At 35.4% G+C, this 18,126-nt stretch overlaps 2 protein-coding genes across 2 annotated transcripts in view; one reads left to right on the top strand and one right to left on the bottom strand.

The window, feature by feature from the left end:
• The window catches only part of LOC103873306, a 728,778-nt gene that overhangs the window by 146,752 nt on the left and 563,900 nt on the right, over positions 1-18,126 (top strand). The window lies entirely within an intron of this gene.
• LOC103873434 (high affinity nitrate transporter 2.6) lies at positions 3,468-14,288 on the bottom strand. Its single transcript, XM_009151845.3, has 4 exons — positions 10,768-14,288; positions 10,052-10,478; positions 9,491-9,606; positions 3,468-8,916 (listed from the first exon to the last, which is right to left on the bottom strand). The coding sequence occupies exons 1-4, from the start codon at positions 11,178-11,180 to the stop codon at positions 8,241-8,243; spliced, it is 1,632 nt and encodes a 543-aa protein (XP_009150093.1). The 5' UTR covers positions 11,181-14,288; the 3' UTR covers positions 3,468-8,240.

The following is an 18,126-nucleotide window of genomic DNA, read 5'->3' as shown; positions in this document are numbered from 1 at the left end:
GAAAACACAAGGTGCCCACACATTAATTCCTAATACTAAAATCAAAGTTGTATTTTATGATAGTTGCAAAATAAGAGTATACCAAATGTGGCAAATTCGCACCGAATTAGAGCTATAGTCACACAAAGTCTTTGAAATATGACTAATTATTCACTAATTAGAAAGTAATTAATTACAAAATTTGTCACCCAAGTATAGCGCCATAAATTTTATATCTATGCATATATAGAAACATATGTATTTAGGGAACAAAAATAGTATATCGTAGGTGTACAGAATATTATAAAAATCAATCATAATGACAATATTCCCAAATTTGAATAGCACACTATGTTAGTCAATCTTTTTTGAATTACATAACCGTCTCCGTCATAAATAATAATGAGTACACATTTGATTTTTAAAATCATGGATCGATCAATCCCATAACAACTCACAAACAAAACAAATTTGATTGATTCAAGTTTCAACATAAGAGAGGCTGAAAAGAAATTCCATTGTTTCTGCTTTGTGTGTTTGCTCTCTCTTACAATCTCATGTTTCTCAAATAATTTATGTATATATATTTTATATAAGTAATGACATATTATTAAATAGTTTGTTTTATATTCACAATGAAATTATCTTTATATTTTCTTAACACTTAATACATTTTTGATGAGATTTAATATTATTCTATATAAAACCACATTTAAGTTCTATGCAATATATATTATATACACCAAATAATATAATAAAATTAATATAAATGTCAAATTTAAAAAATAAAAATTAATATTTATATACTAAAATAAAATATTTTTCTTATCTTAGAATAAATATATCTTAAAATAAGAAATCTAAATAAGGAAAATTTTGTAAATTAATATCTCTATAAATTAATAAATTTTTAAAATCCCAACATTATTAATTTATAGAGGTTCTACTGTATGTTATGGAGATTTAACTTTTTCCTATAGTTCCCATCGAATATTGCATTTAAGTGTTGCATTTACTTATAACATCATACAACAAATAATCAGACTCCAAAAAACGTTCTATAACTTACACCATGTATAGCCTTATTTAGTTATACTAGAGCCGGTGTCCGCGCTTCGCACGGATTACATGTTTAATAAAAGTACCGGTAAATTAAAATTGGGAGTTTTTTGTTTCTGAAAGTGTAAGTTAAGTTTTGTTTCTTTTAGAATGTGAAGACGGTGGAAGCGCGTCATCTGTTTCATTTTTTTAAACTAAAGTTACTTTTAATAATAAATTGACGTAGGAAGCGGTAACGTAAATTTTTAAAAAGTTGACTGGTGTCATTTGCTATCAGGCTTAGGATAGTAGTTTATTCCTCTTTTGGAAGCGTTGTATGATATCAATATCGTTGTCAAAGTAGAAATGTGATCCAGGTGTGGTTGTGAGTGATAGTTTCCCTGAAAAAATGAAATATTTGTAAGCATTTTGTTTGACAAAAACTTTATTTTTAGTTTATTACTTTCTTGTAACCGTGGAATGATACTTGTGATGATTACGATTTGATTTTTCCTGGTAGATATGCGATTTAACTCCCTGAAATTAGCCGCATCCTTGTCCCATAAAGTTAGACGTACCAATTTTGATCTACAAAAAATTATTGTTTTATATTTTGTTTAGGTGGAAACCAATGTTTATTTAATAAAATGTTAGTACCTGTCTTAATTAACGGAATCCAATGATGATTTTTGTATCTGTGTTGTGGTTATATAAATTACTTCCTTGGATGAGGCATATGCGGCCAACAACGTTTGTGAGAATAATTTGTTTTTAGTGATCAAAATAGAAAATTTATTGGTATGTGAGATATGTATGTTTTTTTTACCCGGAAGTAAATTGGTTGCACTTGCTAAGCTGATCAACTAGGGGTAGCGTTGAGGCCGGAAAATGTATGAAGGAATCGATGGAATGTTTTCTTGAATCAGTGTAATAATTGTTGTCTCATTGATATTGATTATGTATGGTTGAACGGTAAGCATGTACCGTCGGTTATTGGGAAGAAGATTAAAATATCTAATGTGATAAATTTCCCTTCCTCGAACCGTTGGTACATTGTGTTAGACGTAGAAATAGGCACCCTTCCTTCCAATTTTTGTTCCTGATTAGTGGTTAAAAGAAATCATTTGAAATGTAGTTGGAACAATTAAAAGTAAGTATTTTGTAGACAAACTTGGATGTCGAGACAAATGAAAGTTGTTCCTAGGAAAGCATTTTTATTTGTGTGATTTGTGATGGGCCATATCATAATGATCCTAACGATTATTGGTTGCGGTCCGAGGGTGTTGCCCCAATAGTTGTGATCTTCGGCTGCATGTTCTGCACACATAAGAATGAGAATTATTTTGTATTGCCCATTTTAATAATTCTAATATTTTTTTGAACCATGGGTATTTGGAGGTATTAATTTTTAATTATTTTGGTAGGTTTGATAGTAGGTTTAAATTTTCATCAAATTTAATAATTAAATAACATAGAACATTGCTGGATTCACTCATTAAATTTTGTGTGTACCTTTCACTTTATTCCGTACTCCTAGCGGCCCACGTTTACGTTTCGTTGTGTTCGAACTTGATGACTCTGTTATTGTTTAGAAGAATATTTTTAATATAAATTGTTATGACTATGAAGAATACACAAATATATTAGATAATTGTAATCTACAGAGAACTTGATAAGTCAATAGTGTGTATACAATAGATTTAATTAAGTTTTAAAAACTAAGAACCTCAACTGGAACAATTAACTTGTTGTCTCTAATATATTATGATTTAAATTAACATTAGTATGTATATGTAGGTTGATGTGACCCAATGATAATCGTTGATTTTTAAAAATTGTGTACCAGTCTTGAACTTTTGAATAAACTCATCACAAAAGATCCTTTTGCACTCCTTTTTGGGTAAAATAGAAAGGTCATTTGTTATCTTAGGCAGTGCAAATTTAACCAAATTATCTATATTGACGCTTGAGGTTGTATGTTTGAGTTGTGTCAATTCGGCCAAGCCCAACCTAGGGCAGCCCAAGTTCGTTAAGTCTTTGATATTTTCGAGTGTTTGGTTTATTTGAAAATAATTTGAATGTATAGATAAATATATCTTAAAATATGAAATTTATATAAGAGAATTTTTTATAAATTAATATCTCTATAAATTAATAATTTTTTAAACTCTCTACTATTATTTTCCGAATTGATTTTTCGCATTCGAGCTCTAACATGAAAAGTTTAAGCGGTTAAAAATTGTTGGTACCGTTAAAAAACATTGCACTTAGACTATTTTATTTATATATATATTAGTATATTTGATAACTTTAACAAAAAACTAACAACAGGATTTGTATATATATATATATATATATTATTCATTCTCATTATGTATAGTACTGTAATCATCATAAAACTACAAAATAAAAATTAACCATAATTTTGAATGTGACATCATGCAATGTTGGTTACGTAATCAATTTTTTTTTTTTTAAAACAGATGTAAAGGTTTATGAATATCATATTTTTTATTTTTTTTTATAATTTAGCTCTTTAGTTTTAAGGTCTGATGTTCTACTACCCTTGAAACTAGGATATTCTTGCTACTAAGAACCATAACTGTAACAATAAACTTGCTATCTGTATAAAAAATGATTTTTAAAAACTCGCTATCTCTATATAAAAAAAACGTTGGATTATTAAAAAAATTAAAAAGTGGTAAGTTCGATTTACCTCCAACAGGTGGAGGATCATTGTTGTTTGATTTGACCATTGTGTTGAGGAAGCCAGCCCTGAAACGAAAGAAAGATTTAAAACGTGAGACACTGTAAGAGAGAGGTCTTGAAATGTGGAAATGCACAGATTAAGTGAGTTACGACTATTACTCGTCTCCTTCTTTCTTCTCGTTTCAACGTTTTTAGTGGAAGATGATGTTAATCTTAAGCGGAGATGAGGTTGGTAAGCGGTGTGTATCAAATATGCAATCTAATGAATTTATTTCATATATTCTGTTGATATATGTATTAATGAGAGAAAACCAAATTTTGGAAACAATCCGTAATTGCAGCCGGTGCTAATTGCCTTCATGATGCAGAAGAAGTGCTTCTTGCCTTTTTTTTTATAACTGTCTAACGTGAATTAACGGGATGCGTTTAAAATTTGAAATTCTTGTGTGAATTGAAGCAATAGAAAAAAAGAACAAACAATATGATAATATAAAATCATAATTTTTTATATAAATACGTAGGATATATGAATACGTAAGAGGCTGGGCCAACACGTGACTTTTTTTCCAATTTTTTGGGCTGAAGCCCAGTCTGTGATGACATGGCAGATTGGTTGGCCAGAAATTTTTTTGCCCATATGGCACACCTTGGAAGCCCCCAAAATAGTCCCTTTTATATAGTAGGATGAAATATAATGAAATATTCCATTACCAATGGCACTCACCGTAATTAATATAGTCTTTTAAGGTTAGTTATAATAGAAGGCTAAAGATGCATGAGAATCCGACACATCATCAAAATGGCTACACTGTAATTAGTTTACTCAATGAAAGTTATTCTCGAATTTCTTCTTGATTAATAATAAGGGGATATAATTCCAAAGTTTAGTTTTGTTGGATTGGTAGTTTTATTACATAAACAAGATTTCTATGATATGTATCAACATTGTTTTCGTTTCTAAATGTACACCATTATAACAACAAAATCAAAATTCAAAAAGGAAAAATCCATTAAAATATTTTCAACAATATTTTTTTAAGCATTTTAATACATAGATTTTTTAGCTACTCACTTTAATACCTCAATTAATTATTTTTTTTCCATTTTAGTACTTCAACTTTTAAAACGGTGTTCATTTTAATACCTAACTAAATTAATTTTAATCAAAACAGTCATAAATTTAAAAATTCTCTAAAATTCACAAAACAATCTTAAAAATTCTAATTTTATTTGAAGTCTTAGAAATAGAAGTAACTAAATTGTGTATAATTTTAAATTGTGCATTATAAGTTTTAAGTTTTAATGTCAATTTAGTTTTTTTTTGGGAAATAGAAAACTAATTATTTTTTCCCTTCAAAATTAAGTTTTTCTAAATTTAATTTTCCATAATTTTGGTACTTTATTTCCGTTAACTTAAATAAATTTAGAAATTTAAAAGATTTTACATAGATTTTGGAGATTTTTTAAATTTCGTTTGAAACTTATTAATATTTTTGATTAATATAAACAAAGTTCGGGTATTCAAATGGACATAACTTTAAAAGTTTTTGTATTAAAATGAGGAAAATAATTATTTAATGTATTAAACTGGATAGCAAAAAGGTTTGCATATTAAAAAGCTTAACGAAATTTAGTTGGAATATTATGAAATTTTCTCAATTCAAAATTACATAATCGGGCGAACCCATACTATTAAATTCTTGAGCCCTCATAATGAAAGCTTTCATTTGGTAAGTATGTGAATTTCATTAATGAATGATGAAGCAGGAAGATACATTTTCCTTTGACGAATCTAATCCTAATGTTTCTAGGTCGCTAGGTCAATAGACAAAGCAATGGTGCCTTGTAGGGCCACCAAAAAAGCTAAAAAGCTCAATAAGAAAATGAAGGTTCAAGCACAACCATAAGGAAGTGATTGAAGCTTAGCTAACATTACAATTTCATAGACAACACTTAGATTGCAGGAAACCAATGCGTATATATTGAAGACGGGACCTGCATCAAAATCAGACGAGCCATTTGAGAATTCAACCGGAGAACAGTTAGAGGGACCGTGAACTTGTCCCTAAGGCGAATCTGAGAGGAAGACAGGTGAAGCAGGGTCGGCAAGTCCTGGTCCAGCCATCACTACCGGTGAAGTCCACTCCAGACGTGCAATATAAAGAAGAAGCCAAATCGCACTCTGAGAATCCTAACCCGTCAACAAGAAACGAGCAGACGAATGATAGGTGGAGTACTGGCTGATGGAAGCAGAGGTTTTAATGGCTCAACTCTGGTCCCATCACACAAGAAGAGCACAAAGGATTATGTGACAGAGCATCAAGAGAGGCAGGGGACAGCATGCATCTTCCTTCTGAAGCTTGAAAATGGAGGAAAATAAAGTTCCTATCAGCTGGAAAGAGGGTGGTGAAAAGACCGGCCGATTGAAGAAGGGAAATATCAGAAGAATTGCACGAACTCCGATCAAACCCGATACCCCGGACAATTCTAAGCCTAACTAATCACAATGGTCGTTGTTGAGAAATCATAGCCGGGAAAAAGTCCCGACGATAAGCCTAGATATCGCGTTTTCAACTTGGAACAAGTGAGGGAACTTCTTACCAAAGCGGCAGGATGAGGAGACATGGTTGATGGTGGAGGCAACGAACTGACCAGAATGGCGAAGGAAACGATGCTTCACCACTCTAGCAAACCCTCCGAGAGAGATCTGATCCAGATCCACTCAATGTCAAACACTAGATCTACCACCAAGCCGACACCTCCTTCTCAGATCTGAGTAACCACGTCCGCGCCATCACTCTAGGGAGATTATGGACACCCGCAGACTCCGGAATAGATCATCGGATACGGCTGCAAATAGATCGACAAAGAACATAGTAGATGAAGAAAGGAGGAATCAGTGAAATCGAAGCTAGAGAAGGGAAAAGGCTGGACACAAGGGAGATCTGGGGTGGCGACCGACGGGTAGAGACCTCTGTTGGCCACCGGACCGGCGACAATAAAGGTTGTGGCGAGAGGAAGAAAACGGTGGACGAGGAGAGAAAAGATTATCTCTTTTCTCTACAGTCTTATTAAAAAATAGCTGGTACACGTTAGAATTATTATAATTACAAGGCGATAATTGGAATATTTTTTTTCTGCGGTTTTAAATAAAGTAGTCGTGGGGGCAACGCGATAAGTGGAGCAATCAAACCACGTTTGATGACCTTCCAAACGCGTAAGATACGTTGTGGAAGCACCGTAGCCTATTGGTTAAGGTTTAAAGGCTTCTACACTCAGGTCTGGGGTTCGAATCCCAGACTATGCAATTTATTGCAGATTACAAGAAATTCAGGTTTCAAGTCCCGGAGAGAGCGGTTTATTAAACAATTATGCAGTAAATCTGGTCAGACGTGGATCTCCATATGACGGCTCAGGTGATGCAGTTAGGCGTAGGTCTTCATAAGACAGGTAGTATTGTCGGTTATCGAATCGTAATTGTCTTTCCTATATCATAATTGTAAGATCATAATAAATCAACGTTAAAAAAAATCGCGTTAGATACTCCGGACAAAGTACACACCAAATTATGACCACAATAAAAAAATAACAACTTGGTCTTATATAGTTATATCAACCGACCCATACTTTATTTATTTAGTGGACCGTACAGATCATCGTCATCTCCCACTTTTTTAATGGAGCTAAGTGGCCACCAGCGTCGGCTACAAAAGACATACTGCCTTTTTTACTTAAGATTGGGCATTCAAGTTTGTAACAGAATCTTGTAATTTTCCAATGTGGAGTGAGCTACTTTTTTTGTTACTGATCATCTATAAATATTTCTTGTTTGAGCTGTTATTATATTAGTTTTTGTAGATACTTAGACAAAACTAGTTTCTTAGCTTGCTTTTGAAAAAATCTAAATTATTCTTTCTACACAATTCAATTTTCTTTCGGAAACATAAAAATGAAACACAATTTAAAACCGTATGAAAAATTCTGACAAAAAAAAAATACCCGTGGATACACCTAGTGCAAAGAAAGATAAAAAAAATTGTAAAAAAAACACTGATTCTTATTTATACCTTGCCATGAAGAAATCAAGGTACGCACTATCTTTTGTCAATTGTGACATACAGATTTATATAAATAAATAAACCGTGTTCCCAATGTGATTTTGATGTTGGACTAAGCATATGGATGTTTGTTATGGAGGTTGGTTAGATAAAACTAAAATATAAATATTTCAAAATGATCTTTTTTGAAACACACAAAAAATATCATTTTGAAATATCTATATTTTAGTTTGAATGATCAATAAGTAATATCTACATACAAACTAAGAAACATGACAATTTGATGAAATGAATGTATTACTTTGAATTAATAAAACTTCATATATAACAAGAAACAATCCAGACAAAAAAAAAGTAATTCAATTTGATGAAATGAATGTATTTGTGCTCCTTGGACATATAAAGAACACTTATTTTATGTGTAGTTGTATACGAGATGAAAATAATATTCCATAACTAAACATTAGCCGGATTTTCATTTTCCAGCGGTGTGGAGGTTCCGTCCGGAGCTGCCTTTTTGCCTCTTTCAGATCTACTATTCTCTGCGAACTTTAGGCTGCCTTCATGCAATCCTTGCAGCTTCTCTTCCTCAGTCCACTCCGCCACATAATAATGCTCTTCTTTTGATGTTCTATTGTCACTTGTTGGTCCTAAAAACATACTTCCCCACTGTGGAAAATGTATAAACGCAACCAAAAGCGTAAAAATCATCGCTGTAATTCCCATCAGCGACAAACCATCTGCAGTATGGAATCTTGATGACGAGAAAAAGGGCAGTTGAGTTAGACCCGACCCAAAGTTTCCTCCTGCGCCGGTCAGTCCTGATATTATTCCTAGAGAGCGGCGCGAGACAAAAGGAACGATGCCGAAGATGGCCCCACAAGCAGCTTGTACACCAAAGGAAAAAAGCATCATGGCTAAAATAGCTATAGGAAGTGAAGTGGCACGGCCGAGCCAAACACAGAAAAGACCACCAGAAGTTTGTAAGATCCAAAGGGTCCATAACCTCCCTCTCATACCGAAAAACCTAGCTGACACGTCTGATGCGAAGCCCCCAATAGGACGAGCGAAGAAGTTAGCCATACCAAAGCTGGCTGCTATCATACCAGCTGTATGGAGTTCGAGTTGAAACCTGATACACGTAAAACAAAAGAAGCAAGTCAAGTTACTTGTGATGGAAGAAACTTAAATCTGAGAGAAAATTAGAGGTCAAGTTAAGTTGAACCTTATGTACGTAAACAAATTAAACAAATAGGTCAAGTTACTCTTAATGGAAGAAACTTAAATCTGAAAAGAATATTAAGGGATTGGTGAGACTTGAATTTTGACAGAGATGGTTAAATTTCAATGTTCGGATATTTGTTAAATTTGCATAGAGCTATGCTAAGTTTGTAGAAAGTTAACAACTTTAAGAAAGCCAATGAATATCCATAATATTCTTGTGATTAATAACTTAAATTATAAAACTAAATTTTATTAGAATTATTATAAAATCACATTTTAAGCAGGATTTAGAAGTCATCAAATTAATAAGTGTGAATTTCAAAAAATATTACAACTAAAAATTACTATAATGAATTTCCTTAAAACTGTAGAATCTATATACCAATAACAAACAAAATATATGAACTATAATAACCAACAAAAAACCAATTCTCACTAATTCCCCGTTAGTATATTTGATATGATAATGCAATTGAACAAACCTGTCGAAGAAATATTCTGAGATAACATTGTTGATGGTCATTTCTATTCCCATGGAAAATCCATAGAGAATGAACAAAACATATGTTCTGTAGTTCCGAAGAGCATACCAAAACACCTAAAAGAACAAAAAAAATCGTGTAAAAAAACCGGAATTTTTATGTGCATTCAAATAAATAAATAATCAGTTTCGATTTAGGCATGTCACATGTGTACATCAAAAACATAGAATTTGAATGGTGGCAGCAAACGAGGCGGACTAATTATGTTTTTGGTTCTCAAGATATAAGGTTTGGTTCAAAGTAAACGTACTTTGACTGATTTATAAAACTGTGATTTACTTGCTTCATTTAGACCATGATTAACCCATGATTAACCCGGATTCTTAAAGTGGGGTTCTTAGCTTCGGTTAATAACCGTTTCTTAGTTTTTAATTAAGAAAAGTTAAAAACCGGATCTTAAATAAGAGATATAAAAGCATGTTCTTAGCCGAAAAGTGTAAAAAAAAAAACCAAAAAATATCAAATGATGAGTTAAGAACCCGAATCGGATTAATCATGCACCTTGGTTAATTTGTCTTTAGAAACGTCTCCTTTCTTCTGCAGAGTACTTAGGTTTCCATCAGGAAAATCTTGTCCAAGAGTGAGCACTAGAATCCCCATGATAACCTGAAGAAAGCCGGGGATGAAGAACGCGATCCTCCATGCCGTGAAAGGAGTGGCTCCAGCGACTTTGATGATGTGGAAGACCATCGGCATGAGTAACTGAGTCACGCCTCCTCCCATGTCTCCCCAACCACCGGCACATCCGTTGACGAGTCCAATGATCTTTCCAGTAAACATCACACTGGTCCAGTATGAACATGACACAAAGGTGGCTAGACAGAAACCGATCATGAACCGGACGGATAAGTAGCCACCAGCGTCAGCTACAAAAGACATGCTGAACACTGCTGGAGCCGACAGCATTAGGAGAAACGCCGTTCCGTACCTGTGTTTATTTTATTGGTTAATTAGTACAATGTAGATTTAATTTTATTTCTAGTCGGAGACCATTTAAATTAACCGTGGAAAATGTGATGTATATGTGGATAATAAAGTTTATGCATAAAACTATAAAAATCGCGAGATATGTATGATGTATTTTCCCATCATGATTTGGATTGTTCATATTGGTGGATCCTATATCTAATGCATGTGTACAGTATGTACGTTAGATATTATATATTCAAACTAATTCTGTTATAAATATAAGTGGAGTGTAGAAACTTTATAAGTACCTAGCCCCGAGCAAGTCACAAACCGCTCCCATAGCAAGCCTTGAAAAAATGGCCCCGGAAACGGAGGCGACTCCTGCATTTCCTATATCAGTTTTGGTCAAATCAAGATTGTCCCTGATGATGGGAACGAGAGGTGCGGCGGCAAACGTGGAGATAAAGCAAGTGAAGAAAGAGATCCATCCTAAGTGGAAAGCTCTCATGTGTGGTTTCGCAAATGACAATGGTTTGAACACTTTTGCTTTATGTTCTGAGTCGACTGGAAAGGCAAACATAGCCGTTGGATCATCAGACTGGACGCTATGGGAAGACCATGCATCTTCGCCTTGGTCAGAGAAAGAGAAAACATGTTCTTTCGCGGTAACTCCATGCATGGAGGTCCCAATAGATCCTTCTTCTTCATTACGGTGAGCCATTATTGTTCCCAGGGAATTGGAGAAGAAGCCTCGTTTGTCTTGTTTTTCTCACGCCTTTGCTTTTACTTTTGTTAGATTTAATTTTTCGTACCATATATATAGCCGTAGAAATGTCGGATGTTTTCTTTTGTAACCGAGAAATGTAGCATGTTCCTTTAAGAAAATTAAAATATATTTGATGGAAGATATATATGGGTAATATGGAGTACTACCAGGCCCGACTCATCGTTTGTGCAAGTTTTAGTTATACATGTGTCACGCTGCAGGTCTTTTAATTAATAAAAATTGCAACTTGGTAGACTTGACGAAGACATAACAGACTGCTAACTGTCGATTAGTAACTATCTATGATTAAAATTATTTAATTTTTTTTTTTAAATCCAATAGATATACATTGAAATATGTCTTTAAACAACAAATAAAAGTAAAAGGTGTCGCCTTTTCAAACACTCCTTTCACCAGAAAACCTTTTCACCCCATAGTTTTCTCCTTTTTGTGACCTGACTTCAAAATCAATATATAATTATAGAATACGAAACAATTATAATAAATTTTTAACAATTGGCACTTTTACGCAGAGTGGTTAGTGTTGGAGATAAACATGAAGTTAACTTAGGATACAAGTTACATCAATCCTAAGTGAGTTAGAATTAGGATAGTTAGTTTACCTAATGAGTTTAAAAACTATGGTCTCTATATAATAAGATGCAAGAGTGTTGCATAGATTGTGTGAATTTAGAGATTAAGTTTGAGTGCTTAAGTTTTGTGAGTGTTTTTTAAGCTAATAAAGAAGAGTTTATTTATATTGAGTTCATACAATCCTAGACTTATATTTGGTATCAGAGCAAACTGATTGAGAATCATAGATGATTTAGTTACTACGAAAATCAAGAAGAAAGGAGGCTCGTCTTCCATAAAGTGTCTTATGTTGACGACAACAAATTACACCGGCGATACGGATGAAAACGTTACCTAGGGTTCATAAGGTATTGGAAGTGGTCGAGAAAGAGTCGACTGACGGCGAAAAGAATGATATGGTGTCGGCACTCATGTTTCAATCTATCCCGAAGAGTATGATCCTACAAGTGGGAGAATTTGATACCGCAAAGAAGGTGTGGGATGCGATCAAAACCCGCTATGTAGGAGCTGACAGGGTGAGAGAGGCACGACTTCAAACCCTCATGACTGAATTCGAACGATTGAAGATGAAAGAAACCGATAAGAATGATGACTTTCTGGGCAAGTCATCAGAGATATCGTCGAAATCAGCTGCACTAGGAGAAAGTATGGAGGAAGCTAAACTCGTAAAAAATATATTACCACACAAGAAATATATTCACATAGTTGTTTCCCTCGAACAACTATTGGATTTAAATACTACGGGTTTCAAAGATGTTGTCGGTCGTTTTAAAGCATACGGAACGTATCTCTGCAGAAGAAGAAGAAGATACACAAGATAGCCAGGGCAAGCTTATGTACAGCAATACAGAACCACAAACATATCAAGATATAGAATATAAAGGACGAGGCCGAGGAAATCGATACGATAACATAGGAAGAGGACGCGGTATATCGTATTGGGAAAGCAGAGTCGCCTCCAAGATCACAGGAGTTAGATGTGATAAAGTGGGACAATTTGCAGCTACATGTCCGGATAGGTTACTCAAGATACAAGAAACAACATAAAGCAAGTATGGATATGAAACTCTTGAAGCCGATGGACTTATGATGCATGAAATTGTCTATCTCAATGAACGAAACGTGAAGCCTAAAGAGTTTGATTCCAGCACTGATGGTGACAGAATATGGTACTTAGAAAACGGAGCTAGTAACCACGTGACTGGAAATAAAAGCTACTTTAGATTCATTAATGAAACAATCACTAGAAATGTTCGGTTCGAAGATGATTCGAGAATAGACATTAAAGGGAAAGGTTTCATGTTGTTTATAAGCCAAGACGGAAGAAAGAAGATTCTTCCTGATATCTACTTTATCCTTGAGTTAAAGAGTAACATTATAAGTCTCGAACAAGCTACAGAGTCAGGATGTGATGTAAGGATGAGAGAAGATTACCTTACTCTACATGACAAATATGGCAACCTAATCGTGAAGGCACCAAGATCCCAAAACATATTATATAAAGTACTAATGGAGGTAGAAGAATGCAAGTGCCTGCAACTTGAGGTTAAGAGCGACTACTCTCGTTGACATGCACGTTTAGGACATCTTGGAGTCGATGCGATGAAGACAATGGTAGAAAAGGAGCTCGTCACAGGCATTGCCAGGCAAAAAGTCGAGAAGGATACTTGCGATTCATGTTTGCGTGAAAAGCAAACAAGACAACTGTTTCCAGTCTCCACCACTTATCGTGCATCCTCTGGTCTGGAGCTCATGCACAGTGTGATCTGTGTGGACCGATAACACCATCTACCGCAGGAAGAAACATGTATATATCCGTGCTCATAGACGACCACTCGCGTTATATGTGGTCTATTCTGTTGAAAGAGAAGGGAGAAGCTTTCGACAAGTTCAAGCGCTTCAAGGCAATAGTTGAACATGAAACTGGTATAACCGTAAAGACTCTGAGAACAGATAGGGGTGGAGAATTTACAAGCTCAGAATTCAAAGACTTCTGCAAGGTATTGTTGGGGTCAAAAACGGTTGCGACGAAGTTAACATTCAAAACGTCCGAGGAAGAAAACGAGAATTTCTCCGATAAATACTTTTTCAAAATAGATTCTTTCTTACGAAAAAGCTTTGCGGAGGAAAAACGAGACATCCGATGAGAGCTCGAAAAAAGGTCGCTACGTAGCGACCGAGCTCAGCCAAGCTCGGTCGCTACGAAACGACCGAGCTCTTCTGAAACGTCGATACGACACCAGTCCATGTATTCTCGTCGAACCTTCGATACTATCTCCCGAAGACCGTAGCGAACTCGGCTCATGTTTTCCGCTATTCTAAATCATCGATCAAACTTTGCGGATTAAAACCGCGGAAAGTTCGTTCTTTATCGAAAGAAGTCATAGTAAACGCTTCGAGTCAGAAAACGGCCCAAAGGGACCTAAAACATGACTTGAAGCCCACTCTACGATTTCTTAACCAAAAGCCCATAAACCGTAGCACGGTTTACGCTTGGCGAGCAAGGAAGGATAAATGTCAAGTTTCCGCGGATAAATACGAAATTTTGAGGATAATTACGAAGATCGGAAAAAATGGAATATCTCCATTTTATGCTATGACGGCTTAAGGGCAGAAGAGTAAAAGCATAAACCGACCTTGGAGCAAGTATATAAGGAGTCCTAGGCGAGAGGCATGAGGGGAGACTTTTTTCAGAGCAAACTTAGCACTTAGAGCAATTTAGGCATATTTTCATTTTTGTTATTTCGAGTTGGGACTCAATTAGGTTTAGCCGTCTTAGGGTTGCTAGAACTAGGAATCTCGCCGACAGCTCTCGAGCCCAGGCTTATACCTTGTTGTAAACGCTCATACGCAAATTCGGAATAAGATCTTTTTTGCTCTCTTTTTGATTTCTTATACTTTATCGTTGTTATTCTCGTGTTCTGATTGCTTGAGGTGTGGTATTAGCAGATATCCGAGTCCTCTGGGAAATTAGGGTTTTTCTAGTTTCCTTATTTAAACGGAAATCGACAGTGCAAATTTCGGTTCCCACAGGTATCAGGTATACAACGACACTTAACTGCTCCGTATACACCGCAGCAGAACGAAGTAGTTGAGAGACGTAATAGAACCTTGTTAGAGATGACAAGGGGTATTTTGACACACATGGAAGTACCAAACTACCTGTGGGGGTGAGGCAGTTTGACATTCAACCTATCTGATCAACAGAATTGCAATAAAGACTTTGGTTTTTCAGACCACCGTATGAAGCCTTCAGAGGAAGAAAACCAAACATCGGCCACTTACGAGTATTTGGTTGTACTGCACATGCTAAGGTAGAGACATGGAACTTAAAGAAGTTGGATCATAGGTCTCGTCCCCTAGTACACCTGGGAACCAAGCCTGGTTCTAAAGTGTACAGACTGTTCGATCCCACACAACAAAGAATAGTTGTTAGCAGAGGCGTTCTTTTCGAAGAAAATAAAGCTGGGGATTGGAACAAAATTACACCGGGTGTAACTGAGAGACCAGGGTCATTCGAAGTTCCACTTGGAGATCATGAAAAACAGGGGAATGGAGAAGATGATGCTGCAGATAGTAATGTTCCCAAAGACGAAGACGTAGCCGAAGAAGAAAACGACGAGACTGTAGTTGAAACCGATGAGGATGCAGACAAGTTTCAACCACGAAGATCAACCAGAGTCAGTAAGAAGCCAGCTTATCTTGATGACTACATCTATATCGCCGAGGTGGAAGGAGAACGTCTCCTACTCCTCCTGAATGAAGAGCACGTCTCCTACTCCTCCTGAATGAAGAGCCGTGGGATTTTAAAACCGCAATTGAGGAGAAAGTATGGCGTGATGCATGCGAAGAAGATATCAAATCGATCGTGAAGAACAAAACATGGGTTCTTGTCGATCTACCACCAGGAGCTAAACCAATTGGTTTAAAATGAATCTTCGAGATTAAGAGGAACGCAGATGGCAGCATAAATAAATACAAATCGAGACTGGTGGCGAAAGGGTATATTCAACGGTACAGTATTGAAACCGTCAGGTTTATCATTGCTCTAGCGCCTTCAAGAGGATGGGAGATTAACAATTTAGATGTCAAGACCACCTTCCTTCATGGAGACTTGAAGGAAGTGGTGTTTGTGAGCCAACCCGAAGGCTTTGAAGTTAAAGGTTAGGAACACAAGGTATATAAACTCAATAAAGATCTATATGGTCTAAGACAAATCCCCAAGAGCTTGGAATGAGAAGCTAAACAAGGTTCTTGAGAAGTTAAAATTCAATTGATGCTCAAAGGAACCTTCCTTATACCGCAAGCTTGAGATGAGATTCCAACTGAGAGAAACGAGATTCCAGAGAGTTGGGATGACTCCTTTGAGGATGAGATTGATGTGCGTGAGAAGAGAGAGAGAAACACAGAAGATGACCGAGAAAGAGAGAGAGACAGGATCGACATAAGAGAATGCAGAGGAGTGAGAGACAGTGAGGAATGAAGATGCAGAGGAGAGAGAGAGAAATTGAAGAATGATGAAGGGGCTGTTGCTGTTAGGTATGGATAATTTTGAAGCTTGTTTAACTTAGATTTCTCATATTTGTTTATGTATGGGTTTGAGTTTGATTTTTTTTTACAGAGATGAAAGAAGTGAAATCAAAAGTGCTGACACCATGGTGAAACGGAGAAGAAAGACTTAGAAGGAGGTTATGAGACAGAGGACGAGGAAGACATAAAATCTGGAAAACAAGATAAGATATATGAAGTTAAGGATACTCTTGGTCAATTTGAGTATGAGATCGAGGAATCGGTGGCTGATTTTGAGGATGAGATTCTAACTGAGAGAAACGAGATTCCAGAGAGTTGGGATGACTCCTCTGAGGATGATATTGATGTGCGTGAGAAGAGAATGAAAAGAAGAAGAAGTCATGATAAATTAGCTTTGGGTAGTAGCTACTACACATTGTATGAGTTTAAAGAGGTTGTCTTGGAGTATGCTTTGAGAAGAAACATTAAGCAAGATAGGTGGGATAAGGAAAAAGTCTCATATGTGTGTGGCATTGGTGGGAAGTATAAATGGCGGATTTATTGCTCTTATGATATTGAAAGTCAGAAGTGGTTGTTGAAGACGAAGTACAAGTATCAAAGTTGCACTCCAGATGGAAAATGCAAGCTGTTGAAAAATCCGGTGATTGCAAGACTGTTTTTGGATAAGCTGAGACAAAAAGCGGATTTGATGCCCGAAGAGATTCAACAGATTATAAAGAAGAAGTGGAAAATAGTCAGTACACGAAATCAGTGCCAAAAGGGAAGGCTTTTAGCTCTGAAATGGCTTGAGAAAGAGTATGAGGAGCAATTTGCTCATCTTCGAGGATACGCACAGGAGATCATTGTGACAAATCAGGGTTTCACAGCCATTGTAGACACATACAAAAACAAAGAAGGGGAAGATGTTTTCAACGGTTTTTATGTCTGCTTTGGGGTTCTTCGGGACACTTGGAGAGGATATTGTAGGCTAATTATTGGACTTGATGGTACTTTCTTGAAGAGAGCTGTGAAAGGGGTGTTGCTAACTACTGTTGGACATGATGCCAACAATCAAATCTAACCGATTGCTTGGGCCGTTGTTTAATCTGAGACAACTGATAGTTGGTTATGGTTTATCAAGAAAATAAAACATGACTTAGTTTTGCAAGGTGGAAATGGGTTTGTCATCATTTCAGATAGATCAAAGGGACTGAAAAGTGCCATGGTGTCAAAGTTACCGAATGCTGAGCATAGAAAGTGTGTGAAACACATTGTGGAAAATGTGAAGAAGAATCATGCCAAGAAAGTCTCTCTCTCTCTCTCTCTCTCTCTCTCTCTCTCTCTCTCTCTCTCTCTCTCTCTCTCTCTCTCTCTCTCTCTCTCATTTTTTGTTTTTTATCAAAAATGTTTTCCTTTTTCGTATGCTTTAAAAAATATAATAAGAAAACCAAATTTAATAATATTTAAATAAAATATAAACTAAAACTAAATATATAAGAGAACAAAATTTATGATAAACATGATCAAACGTTTTATACTTTGTATTTTGAAATTAAAAAACATGGTCCACATCAAAGAAGAAGGTACATTTGCAAAATTTAAAATGTGACAATTGTAATGATTAAACAATAAAGTGTATTAACAATTGTCATTTTTTGTTTTAAAATATTAAGTTAGTTTGAATTTTTCTTCTTTATCAAAAATGTTTTCCTTTTTTGTATGCTTTAAAAATTATAATAAGAAAACCAAATTTAATAATATTTAAATAAAATATAAACTAAAACTAAATATATAAGAG

Source organism: Brassica rapa, chromosome A06 (genome assembly GCF_000309985.2).
Source record: "Brassica rapa cultivar Chiifu-401-42 chromosome A06, CAAS_Brap_v3.01, whole genome shotgun sequence".
In the NCBI taxonomy this organism is placed as follows: domain Eukaryota; kingdom Viridiplantae; phylum Streptophyta; class Magnoliopsida; order Brassicales; family Brassicaceae; genus Brassica; species Brassica rapa.
This window is presented reverse-complemented; position numbering and strand designations above follow the sequence as displayed.